General features: G+C 52.0%; 1 protein-coding gene across 1 annotated transcript in view; it reads right to left on the minus strand.

Moving 5' to 3' along the window:
- Positions 1–11,095: 11,095 nt before the first annotated feature.
- Positions 11,096–24,456, minus strand: part of DENND2A (DENN domain containing 2A) — a 111,971-nt gene continuing 98,610 nt past the window's right edge. Inside the window, exons 15-20 of the mRNA XM_036247319.1 lie at positions 18,418–18,595; positions 17,051–17,092; positions 14,726–14,843; positions 14,099–14,344; positions 12,573–12,659; positions 11,096–11,552 (exon numbers count right to left, since the gene is read on the minus strand). Of these exons, the coding sequence (XP_036103212.1) occupies positions 11,521–11,552; positions 12,573–12,659; positions 14,099–14,344; positions 14,726–14,843; positions 17,051–17,092; positions 18,418–18,595 (703 nt within the window). The 3' untranslated portion in view covers positions 11,096–11,520. The remainder of the gene's footprint in view (positions 11,553–12,572; positions 12,660–14,098; positions 14,345–14,725; positions 14,844–17,050; positions 17,093–18,417; positions 18,596–24,456) is intronic.

The raw sequence follows: 24,456 nt of genomic DNA on the forward strand, positions 1-24,456 counted from the left end.
AGAAAAATTAAAAAATATCATTTGGAAAAAAAAAGAAAGAAAATGATGTTCATTTCACCCATAGAAAATAGAAAGAAGGAAAAGAAACGGGGTGGCGGGTGCCCGGGACCAAGGAGCAGCAGGCTGCCCAGCACTACCCGGGAGACAGACCCTCTGGGAGACAGGGGGGTCTGTCCTGCCCCCACCTCTCCTGGGGAGACGTCCCCTAGGCTGTGCAGTGCCCTTTGCTCCGAGGCCACACTCGCCAAGCAGCCTTCTGATGATCACTGTGGTGTCCTAGGCAGGTGCTTGGTGCTGAGACAGTATCTGAGATGCTGAGAACGGCTCTCAGTCGGCGGACCAGTTGACTGCTTCGGCTCTGTGGGGTCTGCCACCATCTCTACGGAGCCTGCTGCCTGCGGTAGAGACAGGAGCGCTCTGAGTCCTGTCGTGGGAATTGTGTCTTTGGTTAGCAAACCTTTGGTAAGAGCCTAGTGATGGGTAAAGAAGCGCTCAATACGTCGGCCTACGAACCAGGTTCAGTTCCCACTAAGGGCATGTACCTCGGTTGTGTTAGCTCTAACTTCCATATTACTGCCCCAAGCCTCTTAAATCTTTTACTTTCATACTGATGCCCCAAGCCTCTTATCCTTTAACCTTGCCCTAAGCCTCTCATTCCAGGACACCAAAACCCACCACTCCAGTCAGGCGGAACGGAATGACAGAACTACCCTAACCGACCCAAAACTGCAAGGTTGCTCGATAAGAAAAACAAGTCTCAGCCCGGCTGCTGTGGCTCAGTGGTTGAGCATCAACCCATGCACCAAGAGGTTGCCGGTTCGATTCCCAGTCAGGGCACATGCCCCGGTTGTGAGCCCGATCCCCAGTGGGGGGCATGCAGGAGGCAGCTAGTAGATGTTCTCTCTCATCGATGTTTCTCTCTCTTCCTCTCTCTCTAAAATCAATAAAATATTAAAACAAAGCAAAACAAAAAAACAAGTTTCAGGAGACCCCAGCCCTGACCAATCAAGGGTGACCACAACTCCTCGGCTGAACGACCACCCACCACAGCCCTAAATTTAAAAATCTTTAGTCTGCCCTGGCCGGTTTGGCTCAGCGGTTAGAGCGTCCGCCTGCGGTCCAGAGAGACCCGGGTTCAGTTCCTGCTAAGGGCATGTGCCTCGGTTGCAGTTTGTCCCCGGCCCTGGTTGGTCGTGCGGGTGGCAACCACTCGATGTGTCCCTTTCACGTCGATGTTTCTCTCTCTCTCTCCCTTCCTCTCTCTCCCTCCCACTCTATCTGTACAAAAAATGGAAAAATGTCCTCGGGTGAGGATAAAAAAAAAAAAAAAAAATCTTTAGTCTGGACAAGCCGGTTGCTATTTTCTCCTTAGAGGTAGCCCGGCAGGTCTTTCCCTCAATAAACCTGCACTCTGCTGGTTACTCAGCACTGTCTCGTTCTTACATTTTGGTGCTGAAACCCAGGGCAGGAGCGTGGTAGCCTGGACGATCCCTGGCACAGACCACCCTTACTACCTGGGAAGCAGTGGGCTGCGGCAGCTCGTCTGGGCTAACGCCCAGATTCCGGGCGGACTGTGGTTTGGGTTGACTGGCTGGCTCCAGCCCATCCCGGACCCCCTCCTACCTGCTGAACCAGAAGGTAAGGAATTTCTCCTTCCCCTCTCCAGTTGGTCTTCCCAATTTTAGGCCCCCTCACTCTCCCTTTCGCACACTCTTTCTCTCCTTCCCTATTCGCCCTTATTCTTCCACCTACATTTGCTACTGGGTGGCCCGCCTACCTCGTTCTCGTCTTGAAATTCACCGAGTGGCCTGCCCATCTCGCTTTTGTCTGGAAATTCTCCCCCTTGGCTGCCTACTGAAAAACCCAACCTCTGCAATATGGCCTGGCCCCAATATAAACTCGACAATAACTCTCAATGGCCAGAAGATGGCACTATGGACCTCAATATCCTAAGGGACCTAGACAATTTCTGCCACCGGATAGGCAAGGCCTCAGAACTTCCTTACCTGCAGGCTTTCTTCTCTCTCTGCTCACACCCTTCCCTTTGCTCCACCTGCTCCACACACCAAGTCCTTTCTAGCCCGATCCCCACGCCCTCTGCCTTCCACTGATTCTGTTGACTCTCAAGACCACTTGGCCCTCACTCCTCCTCCTCCTCCTGCCCCAGATACCCCCCTTCTCCCGCCCCACCAACCACTCCACCTCCACCTTACCCGAATACCTCTTCTCTTCCCCCACATCCCTCCCCTCTCTCCGGCCACGTAAGCCTCCGCATCCCGGCCTATGTCCACTCCGTGAGGTTGCGGGAGCTGAGGGGATAGTCCGCGTAGCCATCCCCTTCTCCCTCTCTGACTTCTCCCAAGTTGAACGCCGCCTTGGCTCCTTCTCCTCTGATCCCAACACCTACATCAAGGAGTTCCGGTACCTCACTCAATCGTATGATCTTACCTGGCACGATCTGACCTACCGTCCTTACTTCCTCCCTCTCTGCACACGATAAGGATCGGGTGTCCAGCAAGTAGCAGATGAGGCACATGCCTGAGACAATACTCTCCCTCTAGGGGGAGCAGCAGTTCCCCCCAGTGACCCAAATTGGAACTATCAAATTGGCCATGCTAATCGAGGGAACGCAACCGTCTTATACACTACCTTCTTCAGGCCTTAGAAAAACTTGCCAGCCCTGGCCGGTTTGGCTTAGCGGTTAGAGTGTCGGCCTGTGGTCCAGAGAGACCCGGGTTCGGTTCCCGCTAAGAGCGCGTACCTCGGTTGTAGTTTGTCCCGGCCCTGGTTGGTTATGTGGGTGGCAGCCACTCGATGTATCCCTTTCACATCGATGTTTCTCTCTCTCTCTCTTCCTCTCTCTCTCTCCCTCCACCTCTATCTGAACAAAAAATGGAAAAAAAATGTCCTTGGGTGAGGGTAAAAAAAAAAGAAAAACTAGCCAATAAGCCAATCAAATCATTCAAAGGCCCCAAGAAAATCCAGGAGAATTCCTAGAGCGACTCTCCCAGGCCTCTCATAGATACACTCGTATGGACCTACCTCCCCAGCGGGGACCACCCTCCTCCACTCCCATTTCCTCTCCGAACCTGCCCCCGACATTAGACGCAAACTCAACAAACTTGAGGACGCCTGAGATGCCTGGGAGAGAGCTCTTACATACTGCCTCCAAGGTCTGTAACACCCGGGAGGAACGGACAGGGAGGAGCAACAGAAGAGACAACAGGAGAACTGCCTATGCTAGCGAAGGCCCCTCAAGGGAACACGGGTCCGAGCGGCCGCGGCTCTAGGGGAAACCTCCCCAGTCAAATCCTCCTGGCCCCTGCTTCGAATGCCAATAAACGGGCCACTGGGCGAGGCAGTGCCCAAACCCTCGCCCCCCACCGGGGCCTTGCCCGCACTGTCACCGCACGGTCACCGCGAGGGCCAATGGGAATTGATTGCCCCGAGCACCAAAGGGCATTCGGGTCGACGGTCCCCAACAACGCCCCACCTAGGACAGTAACAGACTCTGGGACTGGGGCAGAGGACTGAGGAGGCCCTGGGACACCGGCCCCAGTACACATCACCAGCAGTGAGCCCAGGGTAAACCTTTGTGTAGCAGGTAAGGAGATCTCCTTCCTCATAGACACTGGGGCCCCTTCTCCACCCTCCCTCTCAGCTCTTCTCAAACCTTCCTAGTGGGGGGTCTCAGGTCAGCGCTCCTGCCCCCTTCTTACCCCTCCTGTAACTTGTCTTAGAAGGAACTTCATTTACACATTAATTCCTAGTCATGCCCCAATGCCCCACCCCCTTCCAGGACGGGATATCTTAAGCAAATTCCATACTACCCTCCAACTCTTCCCTCCAGAGAGACCTACAACCGTGTCTCAACATATCAGAATATTCTGTTTTCTGGACGACAGCCACACCCCCGATCCCTCCGATCCCTTCGCCTCCTTTCCCATTTCCCCTCCATTGTTAATCCTCAGGTCTGGGACACTAGCCAGCCCCCCACAGCTACTCACCTGACCCCCATCAAAGTATCCCTTAATAATATCTCTCTTTCCTAATGTACCCCAGTACCCCATCTCTCAACACTATAACCAACACTATCAACTAGCAATGCACAACCTCTACCTTGCAAGATTTTTTATTTTCTCACTCAGATTTTGGAACAATGTAGACGACCTCCTCACCTGGATCCAAGACCTCTTCAGGCAAGGAGCCTTCGAGGTTTTACACCCTTGGAGACCAACTTCTACACCTTCCTCCTCCTCTTTCTTCTCATGTAACATGTTTTCCCCACTTCTTTCTCTTGCCCTCTTCACATCTCTTCCTCTGACCTCAAGGTCCGAACCCTACGTTTGGAGGTTCTTTCTTAACATATCCTCCACCCAGCCTCTTTACCAAATAATCGCCTCCACAGACTGCCCCCTCACTGGCTGCTCGTCAACCATCACAATCACTCCCAACTCTGACGAAACAACCATTCAAAGGAATGGAGCTTTGCACCCCCTCTTCCATATACCTCGCCCTCCAAAATAGCTATATACTAGCCGCCACATGTCCTAAAAGAGACAACAGGTGTATAAAAACACCCACTGGCGCCCTGGCCGGTTTGGCTCAGCGGTTAGAGCGTCGGCCTGCGGTCCGGAGAGACCCGGGTTCGGTTCCCGCTAAGGGCACGTACTTCGGTTGCAGTTTGTCCCCGGCCCTGGTTGGTCGTGCGGGTGGCAGCCACTCGATGTGTCCCTTCACGTCGATGTTTCTCTCTCTCTCTCCCTTCCTCTCTCTTCCTCCCACTCTATCTGTACAAAAAATGGAAAAATATCCTCGGGTGAGGATAAAAAAAAAAACACAAAAAACACCCACTGGCCCCTGGACTTACTCCATTTCTGACCCCTGGGTCTATAAGTGGGAACGAGGCCAAAAAGGAACCCTTATCAAAGGATGGACCAAATACCATATAATCATCGGCCGGAAATATGTCCCGCAAAATCATCTTTCCAGAAACTAGAAGACCTCACCCACAAAATCTTAGCCCTAACGGAACACCTTTCTGACAAACAAACCCCATTTTCATGGCTAAATGTAATAAAAAAGGGAGTCCAAATTCTAAACCTAACCCAGGAAGTCGAGCCCTCTCAATGCTTCCTCTGTGCCTTCCTGGATGGACCACCAGTGGCTGCATCCCACCCCCTTACCCTCAACACTTCTAAAACCCGCCCCGCCTCCTCATTCCCCCTGGACCACGTGCCCTACACACCCCAAATAACACCTATCATCTATGCTACTGTAAAGTCATCTCCCACCCGACATGCAATCAAACTCATCAAATTACCTCTGACTTTACAAGTCTTTGGGGAACTTTCTTTCGGTGGAACCGCACCCTAACCAACCACATCGACACCACCTCTCCGGGCCCATGTGTCCCGGCAGTCCTCACCCCACAGCTTCTATGTTACACTGAGGATGAGGGAGCCGGAACCCTTCAAACCCCCCATCTTTGAAGGCCCGGGAACGGGCCATCTTTCTCCCTGTTCTTGTAGGCCTCTCTTTCTATCCTCACCCGAGGGTATTTTTCCATTTTTTTTTGTACAGATAGAGTGGGAGGGAGAGAGAGGAAGGGACAGACAGACAGAAACATCGACGTGAAGGGACACATCGAGTGGCTGCCACCCGCACGACCAACCAGGGCCGGGGACAAACTGCAACCGAAGTACGTGCCCTTAGCGGGAACCGAACCCGGGTCTCTCCAGACCGCAGGCCGACGCTCTAACCGCTGAGCCAAACTGGCCAGGGCTGTAGGCCTCTCTTTCTTCTCCTCCATAGCCGCCCTGGGAATCGGGGGAGCTGGACTCGGCTGCAGCCTTAAAATGACTGAACAAATTCAGGCGGATCTAGAAAGTTTTAGAAAACTCAGCTGCCTCCCTAGCCTCCCTACAATGACAACTCACCTCCCTAGCAGAGGTCGCCCTCCAAAACCGACGGGCCCTGGACCTTCTCATCACTGAGAAAGGAGGTACCTGCCTTTTCCTCCAAGAAAAATGCTGCTACTGTACCAACGAATCAGGTATCGTAGAGGAAAATACTAACTCTCTCCGAAAACTCCCGGAGAGGCTCTGCAATCACAGGCCCGAGGAAGCATCACCACCAAGCCAGTGGTGGCCAAACCCCCTCTTTAACATCCTGCTCCCACTTATAGCTCCACTAATAGTAATTTCTCTCCTCTTACTGCTTCTCCCATGTTTTCTGAAATTTCTACATGCATGGGTGACCGAGCTCACCAGGGTCACCCACCACCAACTACTACTCCATACTTACACCCCAGTACCCCAGGGGACCCCCAGGAGGAGCAACCCATAGGGAGAACAGCAGGAAGTAGCTACAGAAGAACACTCTTGCCCAAGAGGCCCTCCCTAGGGGTCAACCCACAGTTCCAATCAACGCAAACTTTATTCCAACTTATGTTAACTAAGAGTCGGGAATTGTTAGCTCTAACTTCCATATTACTGCCCCAAGCCTCTTAAATCTTTTACTTTCATATTCTCGCCCTAAGCCTCTCATTCCAGGAAACCAAAACCATCACTCCAGTCAGGCAGAACGGAATGATGGAACTACCCTAACCCACCCAAAACTGGGTCGCTCAGTCGCTCGACAAGAAAAACAAGTTTCAAGAGACCCCAGCCCCAACCAATCAAGAACTCGAGAGACCCCAGCCCCGACTAATCAAGGACGACCACAACTCCTCGGCCGAATGACCACCCACCCCAGCCCTAAAATTAAAAATCCTTACTCTGGCCGAGCCGGTTGCTATTTTCTCCTTAGAGGTAGCCCGGCAGGTCTTTCCCGCAATAAACCTGCACTGTTCTGGTTACTCAGCACCGCCTGGTTCTGACAGGTTGCAGTTTGTGTCTGGCCCTAGTTGGGGTCGTGTGGGTGGCAACCACTTGGTGTGTCTCTCTCACACCGATGTTCTCCCCCCGCCACTCTATCTGAAGATAAATGCAAAAAAGTCCTCAGGTGAGGATTTAAAAAAAAAAAGAAGTGCTCAATAAATTCTTATGAGTAGTAAGAGGTTTCTGTGATAGCTCCTAAGAATTCATTCTTCCTCTTCCCAGCAGTGACGGCTGCCGCCCCGATTGCTACCTGTGGCCCCCCACCAAGACATTCCAGCCCTACCTGTGGCACCAACCAAGACATTCCAGCCCTACCTGTGGCCCCCGACCAAGACTTTCCAGCCCTACCTGTGGCCCCGACCAAGACATTCCAGCCCTACCTGCGGCCCCCGACCAAGACATTCCAGCCCTACCTGCGGCCCCCGACCAAGACTTTCCAGCCCTACCTGTGGCCCCCGACCAAGACATTCCAGCCCTACCTGTGGCCCCCGACCAAGACTTTCCAGCCCTACCTGTGGCCCCCGACCAAGACATTCCAGCCCTACCTGTGGCCCCCGACCAAGACTTTCCAGCTCTACCTGTTCTCACCCACCCCTTCCGTCCTCGGTCCCAGGAGTCTCCGGTATTCCATAGCAGGAAATCCCAGCCGGCAGTCCTGCTCCAACGAGTTTTCATGACCTTCACTGAAACACAATAACAATCGCTTGTAAACACACACTCTTCATGGAAAATGTAGGCTTTGATTGGAACTGGAGGTTTGGGTGCTTGGACAGAGGGTTGCTGTGGACGAAAGGGGCCACCTGCTAACCTGACAAGCTCAGGGGAGGCCTACATGACAGGCTTGCAAACTCAGAGACCTCAAGTAACCACAAAGGGTGGTCTGAAATGTAATCTTTTAATTTTTATTAATTTCTTTAATCCTCACCCGAGGACACTTGTGCATTTATCTTTAGATAGAGCGAGAGGGAGAGAAAGGGAGAAAGAGAAACATGAATGTGAGAGAGACACATCGACTGGCTGCTTCCCAAAGGACCCCGACCGGGGCCGGGGATGAACCAACACCTAGGTACGTGCCCTTGACTGGAGTTGAACCTGAGACTCTTCGGTTCATGGACCGACACGCTACCGCTGAGCCAAACCAGCCAGGGCTGAAATGTAAACTTTATAACTAAAAGCAGTTGGTGGCAGGAAGTCATGTCCTAGGCCGGCATCTTTCCCGACAAAGTTCAGTTTGCACCTTAATTGAACCTATTGCCTTTTCTTTTTTCGCGTCTAAGATAACATACCTTTGGAATGTGGGGTAACTTCCTTTTTTCCAGACCCCTCAGGGCACGACCTATGCACCAGGGTGGAGACCACAAATCTCCATTGTTATTATTATCATGCCGATTGTTGACTGTTAGCTATCCTGTACCCACCTAGGTAAAAGAAGGATGTGTTTCATTTTACTTTTTATCCAACCCCAGAGGACCCCTCCCCTTGCTTTCTCCCGACTCCCTAATCCATCACCAGTGGATTTCATGTAACTCACATCTTCTTTGATTGTAATGTACAAACTAAGGTGCAAAACTGCCATTCTCGGGAGCATCTGTCGAGTTTGGCTCAAATAAACTCCCAAAATTCTTCACAGGTTTGAATGTTTCTTACGTTGACATTGCCAAGAGGCGAGACTCAAAGGCTGAGGAGGGGTGACCTGGTCTAGCGCAGCCAGGCCTGATAGCCTGCTGTGTCTGCACCCAATGAGCATCCCCTCCGGAACCCGCCCTAGGCTGCAGGCGGATCACAGCTCTCCTGTTTTCTCTCGCCTCTGACCCTCCCCAGCTACTTGACCACTTTGCAAATGTAGACAATTTGTTAGTTGGTTTAAACATCCGCAGAGTGGATGGGAGGGATTTCGGGAAGGCGGCAGGAGGGGCCTCAGGGGTCCGATGAGGTTTTGCTTCCTGACCTGGGTTCTGGTTACAGGAATGTGGTCATTCGTGAATTTTTTCAGCCTCTCTGACCATGAACATACTCATGACCTGAGCATTTTCTATATGTATACTCTACTTCAAGCAAGCATTCAAATGAAAATAAAGCAAATGTGCTTGTCCAAAGATGTTTCCTCCCATGCTCTTTAAGCTATTTTTTTTTCTTTTTAAAAAAATTTTCCCCCTTTATTGATTTTAGAGAGAGAGGAAGGAAGAGGGAGAGAGACATAGAAACATTGATGAGAGAGAGCATCGATCAGCTGCCTCCTGCCTGCCCTGCACTGGGAATCGGGCCCACAACCTGGGCATGTGTCCTGACCAGGAATTAAACTGGTGACCTTTTGGTGCATGGGTCTACACTCAACCACTGAGCCACACCGGCCAGACCTGAGGTATGTGCCTTTGGCTGGAATCGAACCCTCGATTCATTGGTCTGAGGGCTGACACTCTATCGCTGAGCCAAACCGGCCAGGGATCTTTAAGCTATTAAAAACTGGCCCGGCCGGTGCTGCTCAGTGGTTGAGCATCGACCCATGTACCAGGAGGTCACAGTTTGATTCCTGGTCAGGGCACATGCCCAGGTTGTGGGCCCCATCCCCAGTGGGGAGCATGCAGGAGGCGGCCAATTGATGTTCTATGCAGGAGGTGGCCAATTGATGTTATCTCTCATCGATGTTTCTATCTCTCTGTCCCTCTCTCTCTAAAAAAAATCAATAAAGTGGGAAAAAACCCTGAAAATGTCCTGCATGCATACAAGTAGAGGATTGGTAGGATAACTTTTAGTGTATCTATAAAACAGAGTATTATACAACCATTAGAAATATTGATAAAATGTATATTTATTCACTTGGAGGTGTTAAGTAAACAATAAAATATAAAATAAGTTAGAAAAGAAAGTATATTCCAAAATATTAAAAGTGATCATCTCTGGGCAGAATATTGGTATTAATAAAGTTAACTAATCTGAAGAGTTTGTTAGGTACAAATTCCTGAGCCCCCACACTCAGATCCTCATTCAGTCCCCCCCCAAACCCTGGACCACACACCTACCCAGGCTAATTGTTAAGCACAGCCCGGTTCCTACCAGTTTGGGAACTCCTGGACCCCTGTGCGAATCCGCTGTAAACTATGCACCCTCTCCCCTGACAAATAAATGGGCACATCGAATTCTGGATACAATTTGGAGAGAGATGGTCCATGATTCCAGGTAAGAACCCCTGATGTGGAATGAGAAGTCAAACTCCTCATTTTTTATCTTGTTCAGTTTTTCTTCAGAAGGCCCCTTGCTCCCACCTCCCAGGGGCCCGGGCCCTCCGCCCAGCAGCACAGGCCCTGGCCACGGCCCCCATCACAACACATCTCTGTGTGGTTTTTTTTTGGTATGTGCCCTTAGCGGGAACCGAACCCGGGACTCTGGTCCGCAGGATGATGCTCCAACCGCTGAGCCAAACCGGCCAGGGCTCTCTGCGTGTTTTTGTGGTGGTTGCTCGGCCATCCAGAGGGTGGGGCGGGTGGTGGGTGGGATGTGCGGGGCCCTGAGGCCTGCTTTCGAATGTGCCTGTCCCACCCCCACTGCGTCTGTCTTCCTGCCTCTCCTGGGTTCCCTGCAGGAGGGCAAGCTGCCTTGAAGGCCCAGGGCATAAGGAAGCTGTCCCCCAATTTTTTTTTTTTTTTGGTACATGTCCCTCGCGGGAACCGAACCCGGGACTCTCTGGTCCACAGGCTGATGTTCCAACCGCTGAGCCAAACCGCCCAGGGCTGTCCCCAAATTGTGATGCTCTCTCATTTACACCAGTAACAGAAGTCACTCTGTTCTCCCAAGCACTGTTTCACTTTGTGCTGATCTGGGCCCTACGAGATGGGAATATTTCATATAGCATACATGGGAATGGGGTCAGAACCGTGGCTTTAGGTGGGCTCCATGACACGTTATGATCATTAACTTTAGGACCCTAAGGACATTTTACTAACAGATCTTACGATTTCCTCTTTTTGTGTGTACCTCAAAAGTCACAGACAGCTCCGGTAGGGGCTCTAACAGAAGAGAGGCAGCTCAGAAGTCAGGTTCTGGGTGAGTTGGTGGCGCGTCGCTGGCCTCGGCCACCAGGTGGCGTCACTGGCCACTTTGGAAGCGCAGCTCATCCCAGGAAGCCCGAATCCCTGGAGCCCAGATCTGACTCCACAGAGGGCTCTGCCCTGGCCGGTGGCCCCAGTCTGCAGGGGTCAGCACAGCCCCTCCCTAACACCTGCACCTGTCCCCACTCGGCCCCGAGGAGCGCTGTCAGGCAGGATGAGCCAGGAAAGATGACACAGGGCAGGACAGTTTTCCTAGCCCTGGCATAATAAAAAGAAAATCCAAACATTTTTCTTTTTTTTAATATCTAAGATTTAAAAAAAATTAAAAATCCCCAAACCAGCAACCAAAACAATCCATCTGAATGTCGGCGACATGCCTGGTCTCGGCCCGCTTCCTGGAGCTGTTCTAAAGAAGTGGCACCTTCCGGGCAGCTCTGGGGCCTGGGGCCTGGGGACAAGCCAGTGGTGGCCGAAGTCCACCCTGGTCTTGACCAGCACCCCTGGGACAACTGAGGACCCGATGTTTCAGAAAGGCCACCAGGACGGTGTTTGAACATGGGTTGTTCTGAGAGTCACTTCTTCGAGTCTGAGGGTTATTTCTTGTGGAGAAACTTCATTTTATTGCCTAAAAAAAGAAAATGCAAACCTTTCAGCAGGAGATAAAGGAGGCTGAGTTAAATGCTGCACTTTTCATCCAGCTGCAGTGTGGATAGCAGGGCCCCCCGCCAGCCCCCCCGGGGCCTTCCCCCCGGGGCCCTCTCTGCACCGCCCTCTGCGACCTCCTGCACCTCCCCAAGGAAAGGGGTCTTCCTCAGACTGGGGAATCTGAGAGGAAGACTGTCAGGGCTACAGATACTGCTTCTGAAATGGTGAGTCAGGAACCTCTGAATGGAGTCGGTGGGAAGTCCCGGCCCAAGTGGCTATCTGTCCGCCCTGTGACAGGGACAGGGACAGGGACAAGCAGGCCCCTCCTCAGGTCTTCGCGGGGTCCTCCCTGCACAGCTCCTCCTCATTGACCTGCACCCTCCTTTCTTTCTTTTTTTTTGCATTTATCTTCAGACAGAGTGGGAGGGGGAGAGGGAGAGAGAGATGGAAACATGGATTGGCTGCCTCCTGCATGCCCCGCATCGGGGCTGTGCCCGGACCAGGAATCGAACCGGGACCTCTCAGTCCATGGGACAATGCTCAATCCACTGAGCCCCACCGGCTGGGCATCGTCCTCTTTTTGATTTCTTTTGATCCATCCTCCCTTTCCCAGCAAGGACCTTGTTACTGATTAAGCCGTAGTCCTCGTCATTCTTACATGTCCACTCTGCGGGGACACTAGGTGGCTGGGCCAGCTCTGCACTGCCAGACCCCACACCTGCTGCCATGCCCCCGCTTCCTGAGCTCAGGTCCCGGAAGACTGGGGAGTGCCCAGGCGACAGTGAAAGAGGGGCCAACCCAGCCCAGGGCCAGGAGAGCTGGGCAGGGCATCTGCGTCCGTTTGTACTTTGGGTCAGGTTAGAACAGGGGGTCGAAATGCCCATTTCGCCTGCGCAGCACAGCCAGAGAGCACTGCGTTCCTAGGGGCCGGCTCCCGTGGAGCAACTGGCCAGGAGCGCCTGGGCCAGAGGCTGCTGATGGGGACAGCCCTGGGCCTTACCCAGTCCCTTCAGGAACTTGTTGACACCACTGTGTTCTCCACTGGGGAGTGTTTCCAGGTACTCTTGGGCTCGGACCTCGAACAGACCTGTTGACGAGAGAAATCCCACCCATTACAGTTCCCTCTCTCGGCACTTCCGACCATACCCACTTCCTTTCTGCCACAGAAGAGGAACCTCGCTTCTGAGATGAGCTGCTCCTATAAACATACCCTGGATCATAAGGTTTATAAGAGTTTTTATGACCCTTATAATTGCCCAGCTCTGCGATAACTGTCTTTGGAAAGCTGTAAAACCAGCTCCTGCATGAAATCCTATTTTTACTCCACAAACACCTTCCAAGTGTCGACACTGCGCCAGGCACGCGGTTTCAAAGACGGACCAGCCGGTCCTGGCTCTCAGCAACTCCTGGAGTCCCCCTGAGAGAGGGACCTCGCCGCGTGGTGCAGCTTTCTGGGGATCTGCTTGCCATCTGTGAGCGCGGGAGGCTGGCGGGCACCTCTCAGGTGCCTTCAGCTCCCACTGCCCGTCTGAGCCCCAGGTGCTGTCTTCTCTTCTCTCGGATCCTCTCTGCAGAGGGCTCCCTGCATGGTGCGCTGAAGCTGTTACGTCTGGACCTCTGACACAGTGAGCGCACACCGGTTTCGTGTGTACCCAGGCGGCCTTCTGTTTGGAAGGGCCCTTCACCCGATGCTGTGACTCACACTCTGATCACTCTGCTCTGGTCTCTCAGATCTCACTCATCACAACTGCCTCCGCTTTACTCTGCAAGGAGCTCTGGGCATGGTGTGGCTCCTGCGCTCACTCTGCGACCACAGCACCAGAGCACAGCGAGGCCTGGGGCGGGCGCTCCTCCGGGACTCTGCCTGGTCACTGCCCAGCCAGTCCTCGGTGGCGAGCATCTCGCCCCTACTCAGGTCTAACTCCCACCTGCGACAGCCTCTACCACATCTCTAGTTTTGAGATTCCTGAAAGTCCTTACGATGATGTAGGAGAGACAGAATGTCGTCACCCTCTTTTCTTACACCTCGTCCTCCTCCATCCCTGACCCAGATGACAGGGACAAGGAGAAGGTAGGAGAAAAAAGAACTCCAGGAAGAGAGAGAGTGGGGTGGGGAGGGAATGGAGACCCACATGCTCCCAGCCCAGGGGCCGCAGCAGGCGCTCCTGCGAAGCAGAAGGTGTGCCGGCCTCTCCCGCCGGCTCCTGCCTGCTCCACGGTGGAGGGGAGGGAAGGAGGGCAGAAGGGGCGAGAGGAGGCCCGAGGAGAAGGACAGAGGGCAGGAGAGAGGAAGGAAAGGGGGTCTCCTTGGGCTGGAAAGCATGGCGCCCGAGGACAACCTGCCAGCAGGCCTGGCGTGCGTCTGGGAGAGGTGGGAGGGGGAGGTGCCCGAGGAGACGGGCGTCAGGGCAGCGGCTCAGAGGTGTGGAGAGGAACGTTCTCCAGAAGGGCCACAAGCTGCTTCCACCTGTGCGGCCGTGACCACCCTCCCTACTCAGCAGCCCCCAGCATGGAAGAGGCCCTGACCTTTGGCATCCTGCCGACGCAGCTCTCGCTCCTGGATGAAGCCCCGAAACATCTGGGTCTCCATGAACACCTCCAGGAAGCTGCGGAGGCTCTTGGAGGAGACGGCCTTGCGAAAGGCCTCTCGCTGCAGGGGCCGCTCCTCGCGCTCGCCCGCCGTCAGGAACAAGGAGTAATGGCCCACGATTTCCACGAAGAAGCGGACGAAGGCCTCAGACACCACCTGGTTCAAGGGGCTGGACTCCGGGCCTGAGCAAAGAGGGGATGGCCAGGCGGTTGAGGGTCAGAGCCTCTGAGACGAGCCAATTAGCAATACAAGCAACTTCTAGCTCTCAGTGAAAAATCGTGATGATCCATAGAAAGGTTGCCCAAAGTTACTAAATCATTTCTTTCCCTCTTTTAAACAGATATTTTAGGGCCAAATTGGGGGTGGTGGGAGAGTTCTCCCCACCGCTCATTGTTGAAATGAGATCCAGATGGGAGGCTGCGCGCCCAGCTTCTCCCCTTGCTCGCCTCTCTGCCCATTTTCCTACGTCACCTGTGCCAAGTGGAACGAATGGCCGTTGTCCATTTGCTCCCTGACCAATGCAGGAAGAGGGAGATGCAGTTTGGAGGCGGCTGAGCACTTACTGTGCCTATAGTCGGGGGGCCCTTCGTCCTGGTCACTGGCCAGGTCATTCCTCTGTTCCAGAACGTGTTCCAGGGCTACCTGAAGCTTCCGGGGCAGAATGGAATCCTCATCGTCCATCTGCAAGGACAAAGAACAGGTAGGCCACTGCCCCGTGCTCATGGAGATGGCCTCGCGCCCCGGGCAGCAGGACACACCGGGGAGCACAGGGCAGGCCCGCGGTTCTGTCTACAGGAAGAAACATGGCGTTGGGTCAGGGATCCGAGGTTTGAATCTTGACTCCACTGTTTACAAGCTGTGTGAGCCTCGGTTTCCCCATTTGCAGGATGGGCTCCTACTCAATATCTACCTCATTGGGAAGACTGAATGGAATATGCAAGACACTGGTGAAAGAAACTGAAGACACAAGCAATTTAGAAGATGCCCTGTGCTCATGGGTCAGAAGAATCAATGTTGTTAAAATGCCCAAGCCCTGGCCAGTTTGGCCAGTATCGGCCTGCGGACCAGAGAGTCCCGGGTTCAGTTCCCGCTAGGGGCACGTACCAAAAAAACAAAGTTGGCTTTATGATCTAGGCCTCTAAGCAGAGCCTCGGGGAAGGGAGTGGAAGCAATGCTAAAAAATGGCTTTAATGGCACAGAACTTTCCAGCTGTGTGGCAACTCCACGTTTAAAAGCAACCCAAGCCCTGGCCAGTTTGGTTCAGTGGTTGGAGCGTCAGCCTGTGGACCAGAGAGTCCCGGGTTCAGTTCCCACTAGGGGCACATACCCCCCGAAAAAATAAATAAAATAAAAAAAAATAAAAAAAAATAAAAGAAACCCAAGAGAGCCCGGCTGGTGTGGCTCAGTGGTTGAGTATCGTCCCATACACTAAGAGGTCGCCAGTTCGATTCCCGGTCAGGACACATGCCCAGGATGTGAGCAAAATCCCCAGTGTGGGGCATGCAGGAGGCGGCCAATCGATGTTCTCTTGCATGGATGTTTCTATCTCTCTCTCCCTCTCTCCCTTCCTCCCTCTCTCAAATCAATAAAGAAAAAAGAAAAGAAAAGAAAAGAAAAGCAACCCTACAGGATGCCCTAAAACCTTTCTGTTCAGGTTCTTTGCAAGACCTGATAAGAGTTAGACCTCTCTGGAAAATGATAATGAAAAAATAATGGTGTACTGCTTTCTCTAATAATGAAAGTAGTGTATAATCATCATAGAAAATACATGAGCCCTGGCCGGTTTGGCTCAGCGGTTGGAGCGTAAGCCTGTGGACCAGAGAGTCCTGGGGTTCGGTTCCCACTGGGGGTAAAAAACAAAACAAAACATGAAAGTTTAACAACAATTAAAAATCACTCATAATCTGTCTCCCTTTCAGTCTCCCACAATCAGCATTAATGTTTTGGTGAGTTTTCCTTTCCTACTTTTTTGGAGGTATATATATATATATATATATATATATACACATTCTCTCCTCTTTTAGAAAAACAAGGTTAGCAAAAAATGTGCATAATTTTGAATCCTGTTTTTTTTCCACTTAATATTACATCATAAAATTTGTTTTCAAATATTCTTTCTTTATTTTTTATTTTTTTATTTTTTATCCTCACCCGAGGACATTTTTCCATTTTTTGTTCAGATAGAGTGGGAGGGAGAGAGAGGAAGAGAGAGAGAGAGAGAGAGAGAGGGAGAAACATCAACGTGAAAGGGACACATCAAGTGGCTGCCACCCGCACGACCAACCAGGGCCGGGGACAAACTGCAACCGAGGTACGTGCCCTTAGCGGGAACCAAACCCGGGTCTCTCTGGACTCTAACCACTGAGCCAAACCGTCCAGGGCTCAAATATTCTTTAAAAGCATGTAGAAAAAGACAAGTCCATAGTTAAACCTATACAAAATCCTAATTGTTAGAAAACCATTTTGTCTTTTATTTTTATTGATTTTTTAGAGAGGAAAAGAGAGAGAGAAACACTGATGTGAGAGAGAAACATCGACTGGCCGCCTCCTGCACGCCCCCCACCGGAGATCGAGCCTGAAACCCGGGCATGTGCTCTGACTGGGAACCGAAGCGGGACCTCTCAGTCCACGGGACGTTGCTCAGTCCCCTGAGATACGCAGACCAGGCTAGAAAACCACTTAGTGACAGAACACATGGGGAATCAATCCTTGTGCCAAACCCACCCTCTTTGGCCCCTGCCTTCTGCCTTCTCAGTCCAGCCCTGGCCAGCGATCGCCCAGCACCCCCAGCCTGGTTTGCACCCCAGGCCCACCAAGGAGCTGAAGCTGAGCCCCCACACCAGAGAGGTAAAGAGCGAGCAGCCGGCTGGAGCTGGCCTTCCACTCACCTGTCTGAGGAACCGACTGTTGACGAGGTCGACCACAAGGACCTGCAACACAGGACGATGGACAATTACTGGTCCCGGGGCTTCTGGGATATAGTGATGGGCTCTTAGCCTTCTGCCTTCTTGGCACCCAGAAAGGCAGTGGGGGTAGGGATGGAGTGTGGTTTCCTGACGTTGCCACTGTGGCCACGAGTGATAAAGAGGGGAGGTGGGAGCAAGGGCTTTCTTGAATCGCATGCTTTCAACACGGAAACCGCAGGCTGGAACATATGTGTGCCACGGGCTGGGCTCCCCGCCTGCCGACTGGCTAAGGCAAAGCCTCCCAGACTGCTTTCTCAGTGCATGGCTTACTGGGGTGGGCGAGAGAGGCCAGGGGCCCCCCTGTTCCTCTTCCACTTGGCTCTGTCTCTCTGTCCCCAGGGGTTCTTTCTCCTTCCTCCGGGACACTCCCTTGGCCTTGTCATTTCTTAGCGGGAGAGGAGGGGAGAAACCCAGAGGAGAGCGATCCAGCCGCAGGTGCTGGCTTCACTAGTCAAGGGTCTGGACACAGCACCTTCTTTCTCCGTCCCCAGGGGGGCTGAGGCCCAGGACCAGAACGAGGGTGATGCAAGTCAAGTGCCAGCCCTTTGCTTGCAGGACCTCGAGAGCGAGACCTTCACCGGCCTCCGCACAGGCCACTGGCTACGAGGAAGGAAGAGGGGGACTGGAGGGACCCCCGTCTCCACAAAGAGCTGAAACGGGGGCCCTAATACCTCCCAGGACCCTGCCCAGGAGCTGAGGGTGCTTTCTCCTTCCCTCTGAAAAACCCTTCTGGGACGGAACTGAGCCACATTAGGGATCACAGGGCACCCAAAGTTCCTGCAGCTCACAAACCCACGCCTGAAGACCTGACCCTGCTGGTCACTAGTAATGAGGTTTTAGGAAAAACCTGGGCACCTGGAGGAGCTACATCTGGGGACCGAGGCTGAACTTTAGGACAGGTGTTCCCCCAGGGTTTCAGGGGTGAGGGGCACCAATCAGACCCCTGTGGTCCTCTCTCTGACTGCTGGGAGTTCTCAGTCCATGGGCACAGAGACTATTCAGAGGAAGGGCTAGGACGGAAAAACCAAAGAGCTGCCAAGTAGGACTTTCCCCACCTGGGTGCAAACCTGCAAACCCAGAACTTGGTCACTAAAAATATTTTGGTGGTTGTCTTTTTACTGATATAAAAAAGGACCTATTTGCAGACTTGGGGGGGGGGTGCGGCTATCTCCTAGCCAAAATCATGGGGTACCCTGCTCCCCTGGCACTGCCTGTCACACAGCCTTAGCCAGCACCTCCCCATGCCCTCTGCCCCCAGGGGAGGGGACAGGGACATCCCCGGAGCTCACCTCTTCCAGGGGCAGCTCCCTGAGCAGCGGCAGTGAGCTGGTGAGCAGCCCGATGAGGAAGGGGGTTGGTGAGCACACAATGTCGATCATGGCCGGAGGCAGCACGGGGATGTAGGTGTGCTGCCAGGTGAAGGGGTAGGTGATGGCCACCATGGCGTGGCAGCACTTGGACAGCTTGCTGCAGCCAGGAGAGAGGGAGGAGGGGCCGAATCAGGGAGGGCCCAGACAGAACAGTGTGCGACCATCCCATCCTGAGGCACGCTGGTGAGCGAAGTGGCATGCATGTGTTCAGTGTGCCATGTCACAGAGCCCTGACACAGTTGTCCTGGGCACACGCAGCCCGTGAGGCTCTGAGACACAGCAGAGGGGAAAATGTAACGCTCTGGCTAGTTTTTCCAAGTGTGCCTTCAACGTGAGCCCCATTCTGGTCCCATGTGGACGAGATCATTCGCTGCCACGCCCCTTCCCCACTCGCTGCGTCAAGAGCAAACCCAGACAGCTGAAGCCCTCTTCTCATGGTGCTCATGCTCCCACTGAAGACACTTTATACTGAACACACGCTCTCGGCCGAGCCTGAACACCTCGCTGCAGTCCGGGGAGAAGGTGACTGTGGGTATTCACCTGGCAGCGGTCAGCTCCAAATGACTGTTTTGTAAACATGAAACCCATTGGCCAGAACTCAAAACTTCAAGAAATACCAACATAGGAAAATACTGAGGTTTTCTCTTTCTTTTAAAAATACTTGTTATATGCATATGTATATTTTACATATATATTTTACATATATATATTTTAAATCCTCACCCGAGGACATTTTTTGATATTTTGTTCAGATAGAGTGGGAGGGAGAGAGAACGAGAGAGAGAGAGAGAGAGAAAACATCAATGCCAAAGGGACACATCGAGTGGTCACCACCCACACGACCCAATGAGTGCCCGGACAAACTGCAACCGAGGTACGTGCCCTTAGCAGGAACCGAACCCAGGTCTCTCCAGACTGCAGGCCAACGCTCTAACCGTTGAGCCAAACCGGCCAGGGCTATACATATTTTTTTAATTGTTTCTTTTTCTTTTTCAATTATAGGGGAGTCTTTTTTTTTTTTTTTAATGTTTTTTTTTAATTTATTTTTTATCCTCACCTGAGGACAGTTTTCCATTTAGAGTGGGAGGGAGAGAGAGGAAGAGAGAGAGAGAGAAACATCGACGTGAAAGGGACACACCCGCACAACCCGGGGACAAACTGCAACTGAGATACGCGCCCTGAACAGGAACTGAACCTGGGTCTCTCTGGACCGCAGGCTGATGCTCTAACCGTTGAGCCAAACTGGCCAGGGCCAGGGGAGTCTTTCTTTCTTTCTTTTTTTTTATCCTCACCCGAGGATATTTTTCCATTTTTTGTACAGAGTGGGAGGGAGAGAGAGAGAAACATCGACGTGAAAGGGACACATCGAGTGGCTGCCACCCGCACGACCAACCAGGGCCGGGGACAAACTGCAACCGAAGTACATGCCCTTAGCGGAAACCGAACCCGGGTCTCTCCGGACCGCTGAGTCAACTGGCCAGGGCCAGGGGGGTCTTTCTTAAAGAAGGACGACCACGTTGCTGTGTTGGTGGCAAGCACACGCTGTATGAACCGCTCCCTGGCTTCACGGCTTCGCGTTCAGGTTACCCAGCGAATGGGGGATGATCGACTGGCCCACCGAAAGCAGCAAGACCCAGATGCCTGGTGCCCATCCGAGGTGAGTGAGCGCCAACTTTCTCTTCCTTGCGACCGTTCCTACTGCTGGTGAGCCGGCATCCGGCAGCTCCTCTCTGCTCTCTCTCTGATAGGCTGTCTCCAGAAGCTTACGAGAAGCATGTGTGATGTCAGAATAAAACAAAGGTGAGGTCCCGGTGGGGTCTCCGTGAGTGCGCTGCGCCCTCCTCAGGGCACGAGCCCCTCCAGGCTTGCCCTGGCTTTCAGCTGTGCACTGCGCAGGGAGAGGTGTGGGGACGCTGAGTTCTGGACACACGAATGCTCCTTTACTGGGTCCCCATGATGTCAGGCAGCTATAATCTCGTTACAAAACTTTTCTGAGCCACTAAAAAAAAACCACCGAGTGCTGGCTTACTTAGGGAGGACAGAGGTGGTTAAAAGATACTGGCTAGCAAGTGAAGTAAGCCAGACAGAAAAAGACAAATACTATATGATTCCATTCACATTGAGGGACTTACCACAGGCAAATCCACAGACACAGGGGGCAGAACAGCAGTTATTGGGGGCAGAGGAGGGGAGAATGGGAAGGTAACAGGTCCAGAAGTTTCATTTCGAGATGAGAAAAAGGCTCTAGAAATGGGCCAACATTGTGAATGTATTTAATGCCAGTGAATTGTAAACTTAAAAGTGATTAAAATAGTAAATTTTATGTTATGTGTATATATATATTGTTTTTCTTAAAAGCATTTTTTTTCTTTTAATCCTCACCCGAGGACATTTTTTTTTTCCATTTTTTGTTCAGATAGAGTGGGAGGAAGAGAGAGAGAGAGAGAAAGAAACATCGATGTGAAAGGGACACATCGAGTGGCTGCCACCCGCACGACCCAACCAGGGCCAGGGACAAACTGCAACCAAGGTATATGCCCTTAGCGGGAACCGAACCCAGGTCTCTCTGGACCGCAGACCAATGCTCTAATCGCTGAGCCAAACCGGCCAGGGCAAAAAAAAATATTTTTTTTCTTTATTGATTTTAGAGAGAGGGGAAAGGAGAGGGAGAGAGAGACAGAAACATCAAGGAGTGAGAACATTGATTGGCCACCTCCTGCATGCCCCCCCACTGGGGATCGGACCCACAACCTGGGCATGTGTCCTGACCAGGAATCAAACCGGCGACCTCTTGGTGTATGGGTCAAGGCTCAACCACTGAGCCACACCGGCTGGGCTATATTTTTTTCTTGATGGATTTTAGAGAGAGGAAGGCAGATGGAGAGATAGAAACATTGATGAGAGAGAACATCGATTGGCCGCCTCGTGCACGCCCACACCGGGGATTTGGCCCACAACCTGGGCATGTGCCCTGAGCGGTAATCAAATCCGTGACTTCTTGGTGCATGGGTCAGTGCTCAACCACTGAGCCACACTGGCTGGACTATCTATGTATTTTTAATAGTTCTATTCATTTTTTTTTTTTTTTAGAGAGAGAGAGAGAGAGAGGCAGGGGAGAGAGATAGAAACATCAATGTGAGAAACCTTGATTGGCCACCTCCTGCATGCCCCTACTGGGGATTGAGCCTGCAACCTGGGCATGTGCCCTGACGGGAATCGAACCAGGATCTTTCAGTCCATGGGACAACGCTCAATCCACTGAGCCACACCAGCTGGGCATGTTATGTATATTTCACAATAAAAAATTTTTCACTAAGCTCCAAATGAATTCTGCTGAATCTAGCACCCCCTTGATACATCCTAAAATATACATTAGCCCTCTTTCTCACCCCACCCACATTTGGGGGCCCTAATAAGGGCAATGTTGAATCTGTTCATGCACCACAATGAGCTCCGGCTTTCCTGACCCCTGACTTTGCAAACAGTCATTCTCACAGTGGTCACTGGAGTCAGGAAATACTGCTTAGCAGCATAGCATCCACATGTTTCCACGGTATTTAGTTGTCTTTTCTTTCGAATAATCACCCCCAAAATGAGAAAGATGCTACAACAACGTTTCATTCTAATCACTATAATACCTTCCTTATTACAGTGGGGTTAAGACCCAGGGACGAAGGAGGAAGACACCAGAGACCTTGGTGAGCCCCCAGAAGAGGAGCAGCCAGGAGCCCAGCCGCAGGGCTGAGTCAGAACAGCTGAATCAGGACTCAGGCCAAGGAGAGAACAGTAACAATTCAGCCACCAGGTTGGGGTGAGGTGACTCTGGTCTTTCGAAGATCTGCTCTCAAAGCAGAAAAACTCCCCCCACCCCCCGAAGGCATCACCTTCTTCCCAGAGTCAAGAACGTTAATACGTTTAGTGAGTTGCTTAGCATTTGTGTTTCATTTCCTTGCTCTATAGATCACTGCATGTATAGCACTTACTTTGCTCTCAAGTTTTCTTATTTTAGGACTAGTCTGTGTTTGTCTGCTCATGTACTGCAGCTATAAGGTCCCAACTTAGAAAACTAGGAGGTTAGCCGGGCCGGTGTGGCTCAGTGGTTGAGCATCGCCCATGCACCAGGAGGTCTCCAGTTAGATTCCTGGTCAGGGTACATGCCCAGGTTGTGGGCCGGATCCCCAGTGGGGAGCATGCAGGAGGTGGCAAATCGAAGTTCTCTCTCATCAATGCTTCTATCTCTCCCTCTCTCTAATGTTAATAAAGAAAAAAAGAAAAGAAAACTAGGAGGTTAAAATCTAAACAGGATAGTTGTGTCTGGAGCAGGCTTTTCCAGACGAGAGTGTGCAGGCCATTTTGGAGATCCCTGAAAGAATTTAGTGGATTATAACTAGCATTCAAAACAACAACAACAAAGAATCGAATAAAAATAAGAGTTTGCTGGTCCTGGCCGGTTTGGCTCAGCCATAGTGTCGGCCTGCAGACAATGAGTTGCGGGTTCGATTCCTGCTGTACCTTGGTTGTGGTTCCTCCCCAGCCCTGGTCAGGGTCGTGCCGGAGACAACCAGTCAATGTGTCCCTCTCACATCGATGTTTCTCTCTGTCCCTTTCTCTCCCTCCCTCCCACTTTATCTGAAGATAAATAGAAAAAAATATATATCCTCAGGTAAGGATTAAAAACCAAAACAGAGTTTGCTGTATTTTTTTCAGTTGCAGATGACAGTCCGTGCCCGTGTGTGTTGCAGGTACTGGCTGTGAAGGTAAATGTCTCTCGTTTAGACCGCAGTGAAAGGGTTGGGATCCGATGGTCTGGGCCAGTGAACTGGGGGTGGAGAGAGGCAGAGAGCGATGGTGGAGCTGGAACTTCAGTATTTACATGTTTTACTGGGGTGTTGGCTTTCCTTTCCATGGGACTAGACAGAGTCCCTTACCAGACCTAAAGAGAGAATTCCCTGAGTGAAGAAGCACTTTGTATAAAACCATGTCTTTTTAGGGCACATGTGTTACACGTCCCTAAATATTCCTTGGAGAAAGAAGTGGATCGGGTGACAGTCTCGGCAGCAGACGCTGGCACCCGTGGGCCACGTCGCCCGTCTTTGACACGCTCACTCCCGTCAGTCCACTAAAAGAGAATAAAGACGCAGAGCGTGTGTTTAAGAGTTCTTTCACACGTCAGGGCTGCGGTCTGAACACTTCTGATTCCAAGGAAGGTACAGAATCACAGAGTTTTTCACCCGGGAGCAATCTTGGAGATAGAGTTCATGTTCTTTTGAATGTTATAGCTAAAGAACCTGAGGCTAAAAGAGGAGCGAGTCACCTCTGGATTGGGTGCAGAGCAGGCGGGAAGGGCCCCGCAGACTGGAGCGGACGAAAGAGATGCAGAGAGAACGGAGCCAGAGCCTCTGAGTTTTTCTCCATCACTGCAGTAGGGAAATAAATCTGTCTAACTTCTTCCCAACTCGAAGGAAAGGCCTCCTGCCCTTCCGCTGTCCTGTGGCCTCCTCCTCAGGAGCAAGTAGAAGTATAATCGGCTGCTCCCTCCTCTGCTGCCACAGCGAGGTGTCTCCTGGCTGGAGCCCTGCGCTGCCCTGCTGCCCCAGGGGGCCCCAGAGCGGGGGAGACCCTGGTTCAGCTGCAGTGAGTATGAGTCAACTGGATAATGATGGAACCATTTTTATTTTTTAAATATGCTTTTATTGATTTCAGAGAGAGGGAGGGGAAGAGAGAGATAAAAACAGTGATGGAAGAAAAACATCAATTGGCCAGCAATCGAGCCCACAACCCAGGCACCTGTCCTGACCAGGAATCCAACCAGCAACCTTCTGGTGCACGGATGACGCCCAGCCAGGTGAGCCACACAGGGCGGGCAAGGAACCAGCTTTTTGAAAATGATAAGCAATGCCAGTGACACAGGGTGGGGAATAAATAAAAGGGTGGAGAGCTCAAATTCATGCAGGTGAC

This window comes from Molossus molossus, unplaced genomic scaffold (genome assembly GCF_014108415.1).
Source record: "Molossus molossus isolate mMolMol1 unplaced genomic scaffold, mMolMol1.p scaffold_m16_p_7, whole genome shotgun sequence".
NCBI classification, from domain to species: Eukaryota; Metazoa; Chordata; class Mammalia; order Chiroptera; family Molossidae; genus Molossus; species Molossus molossus.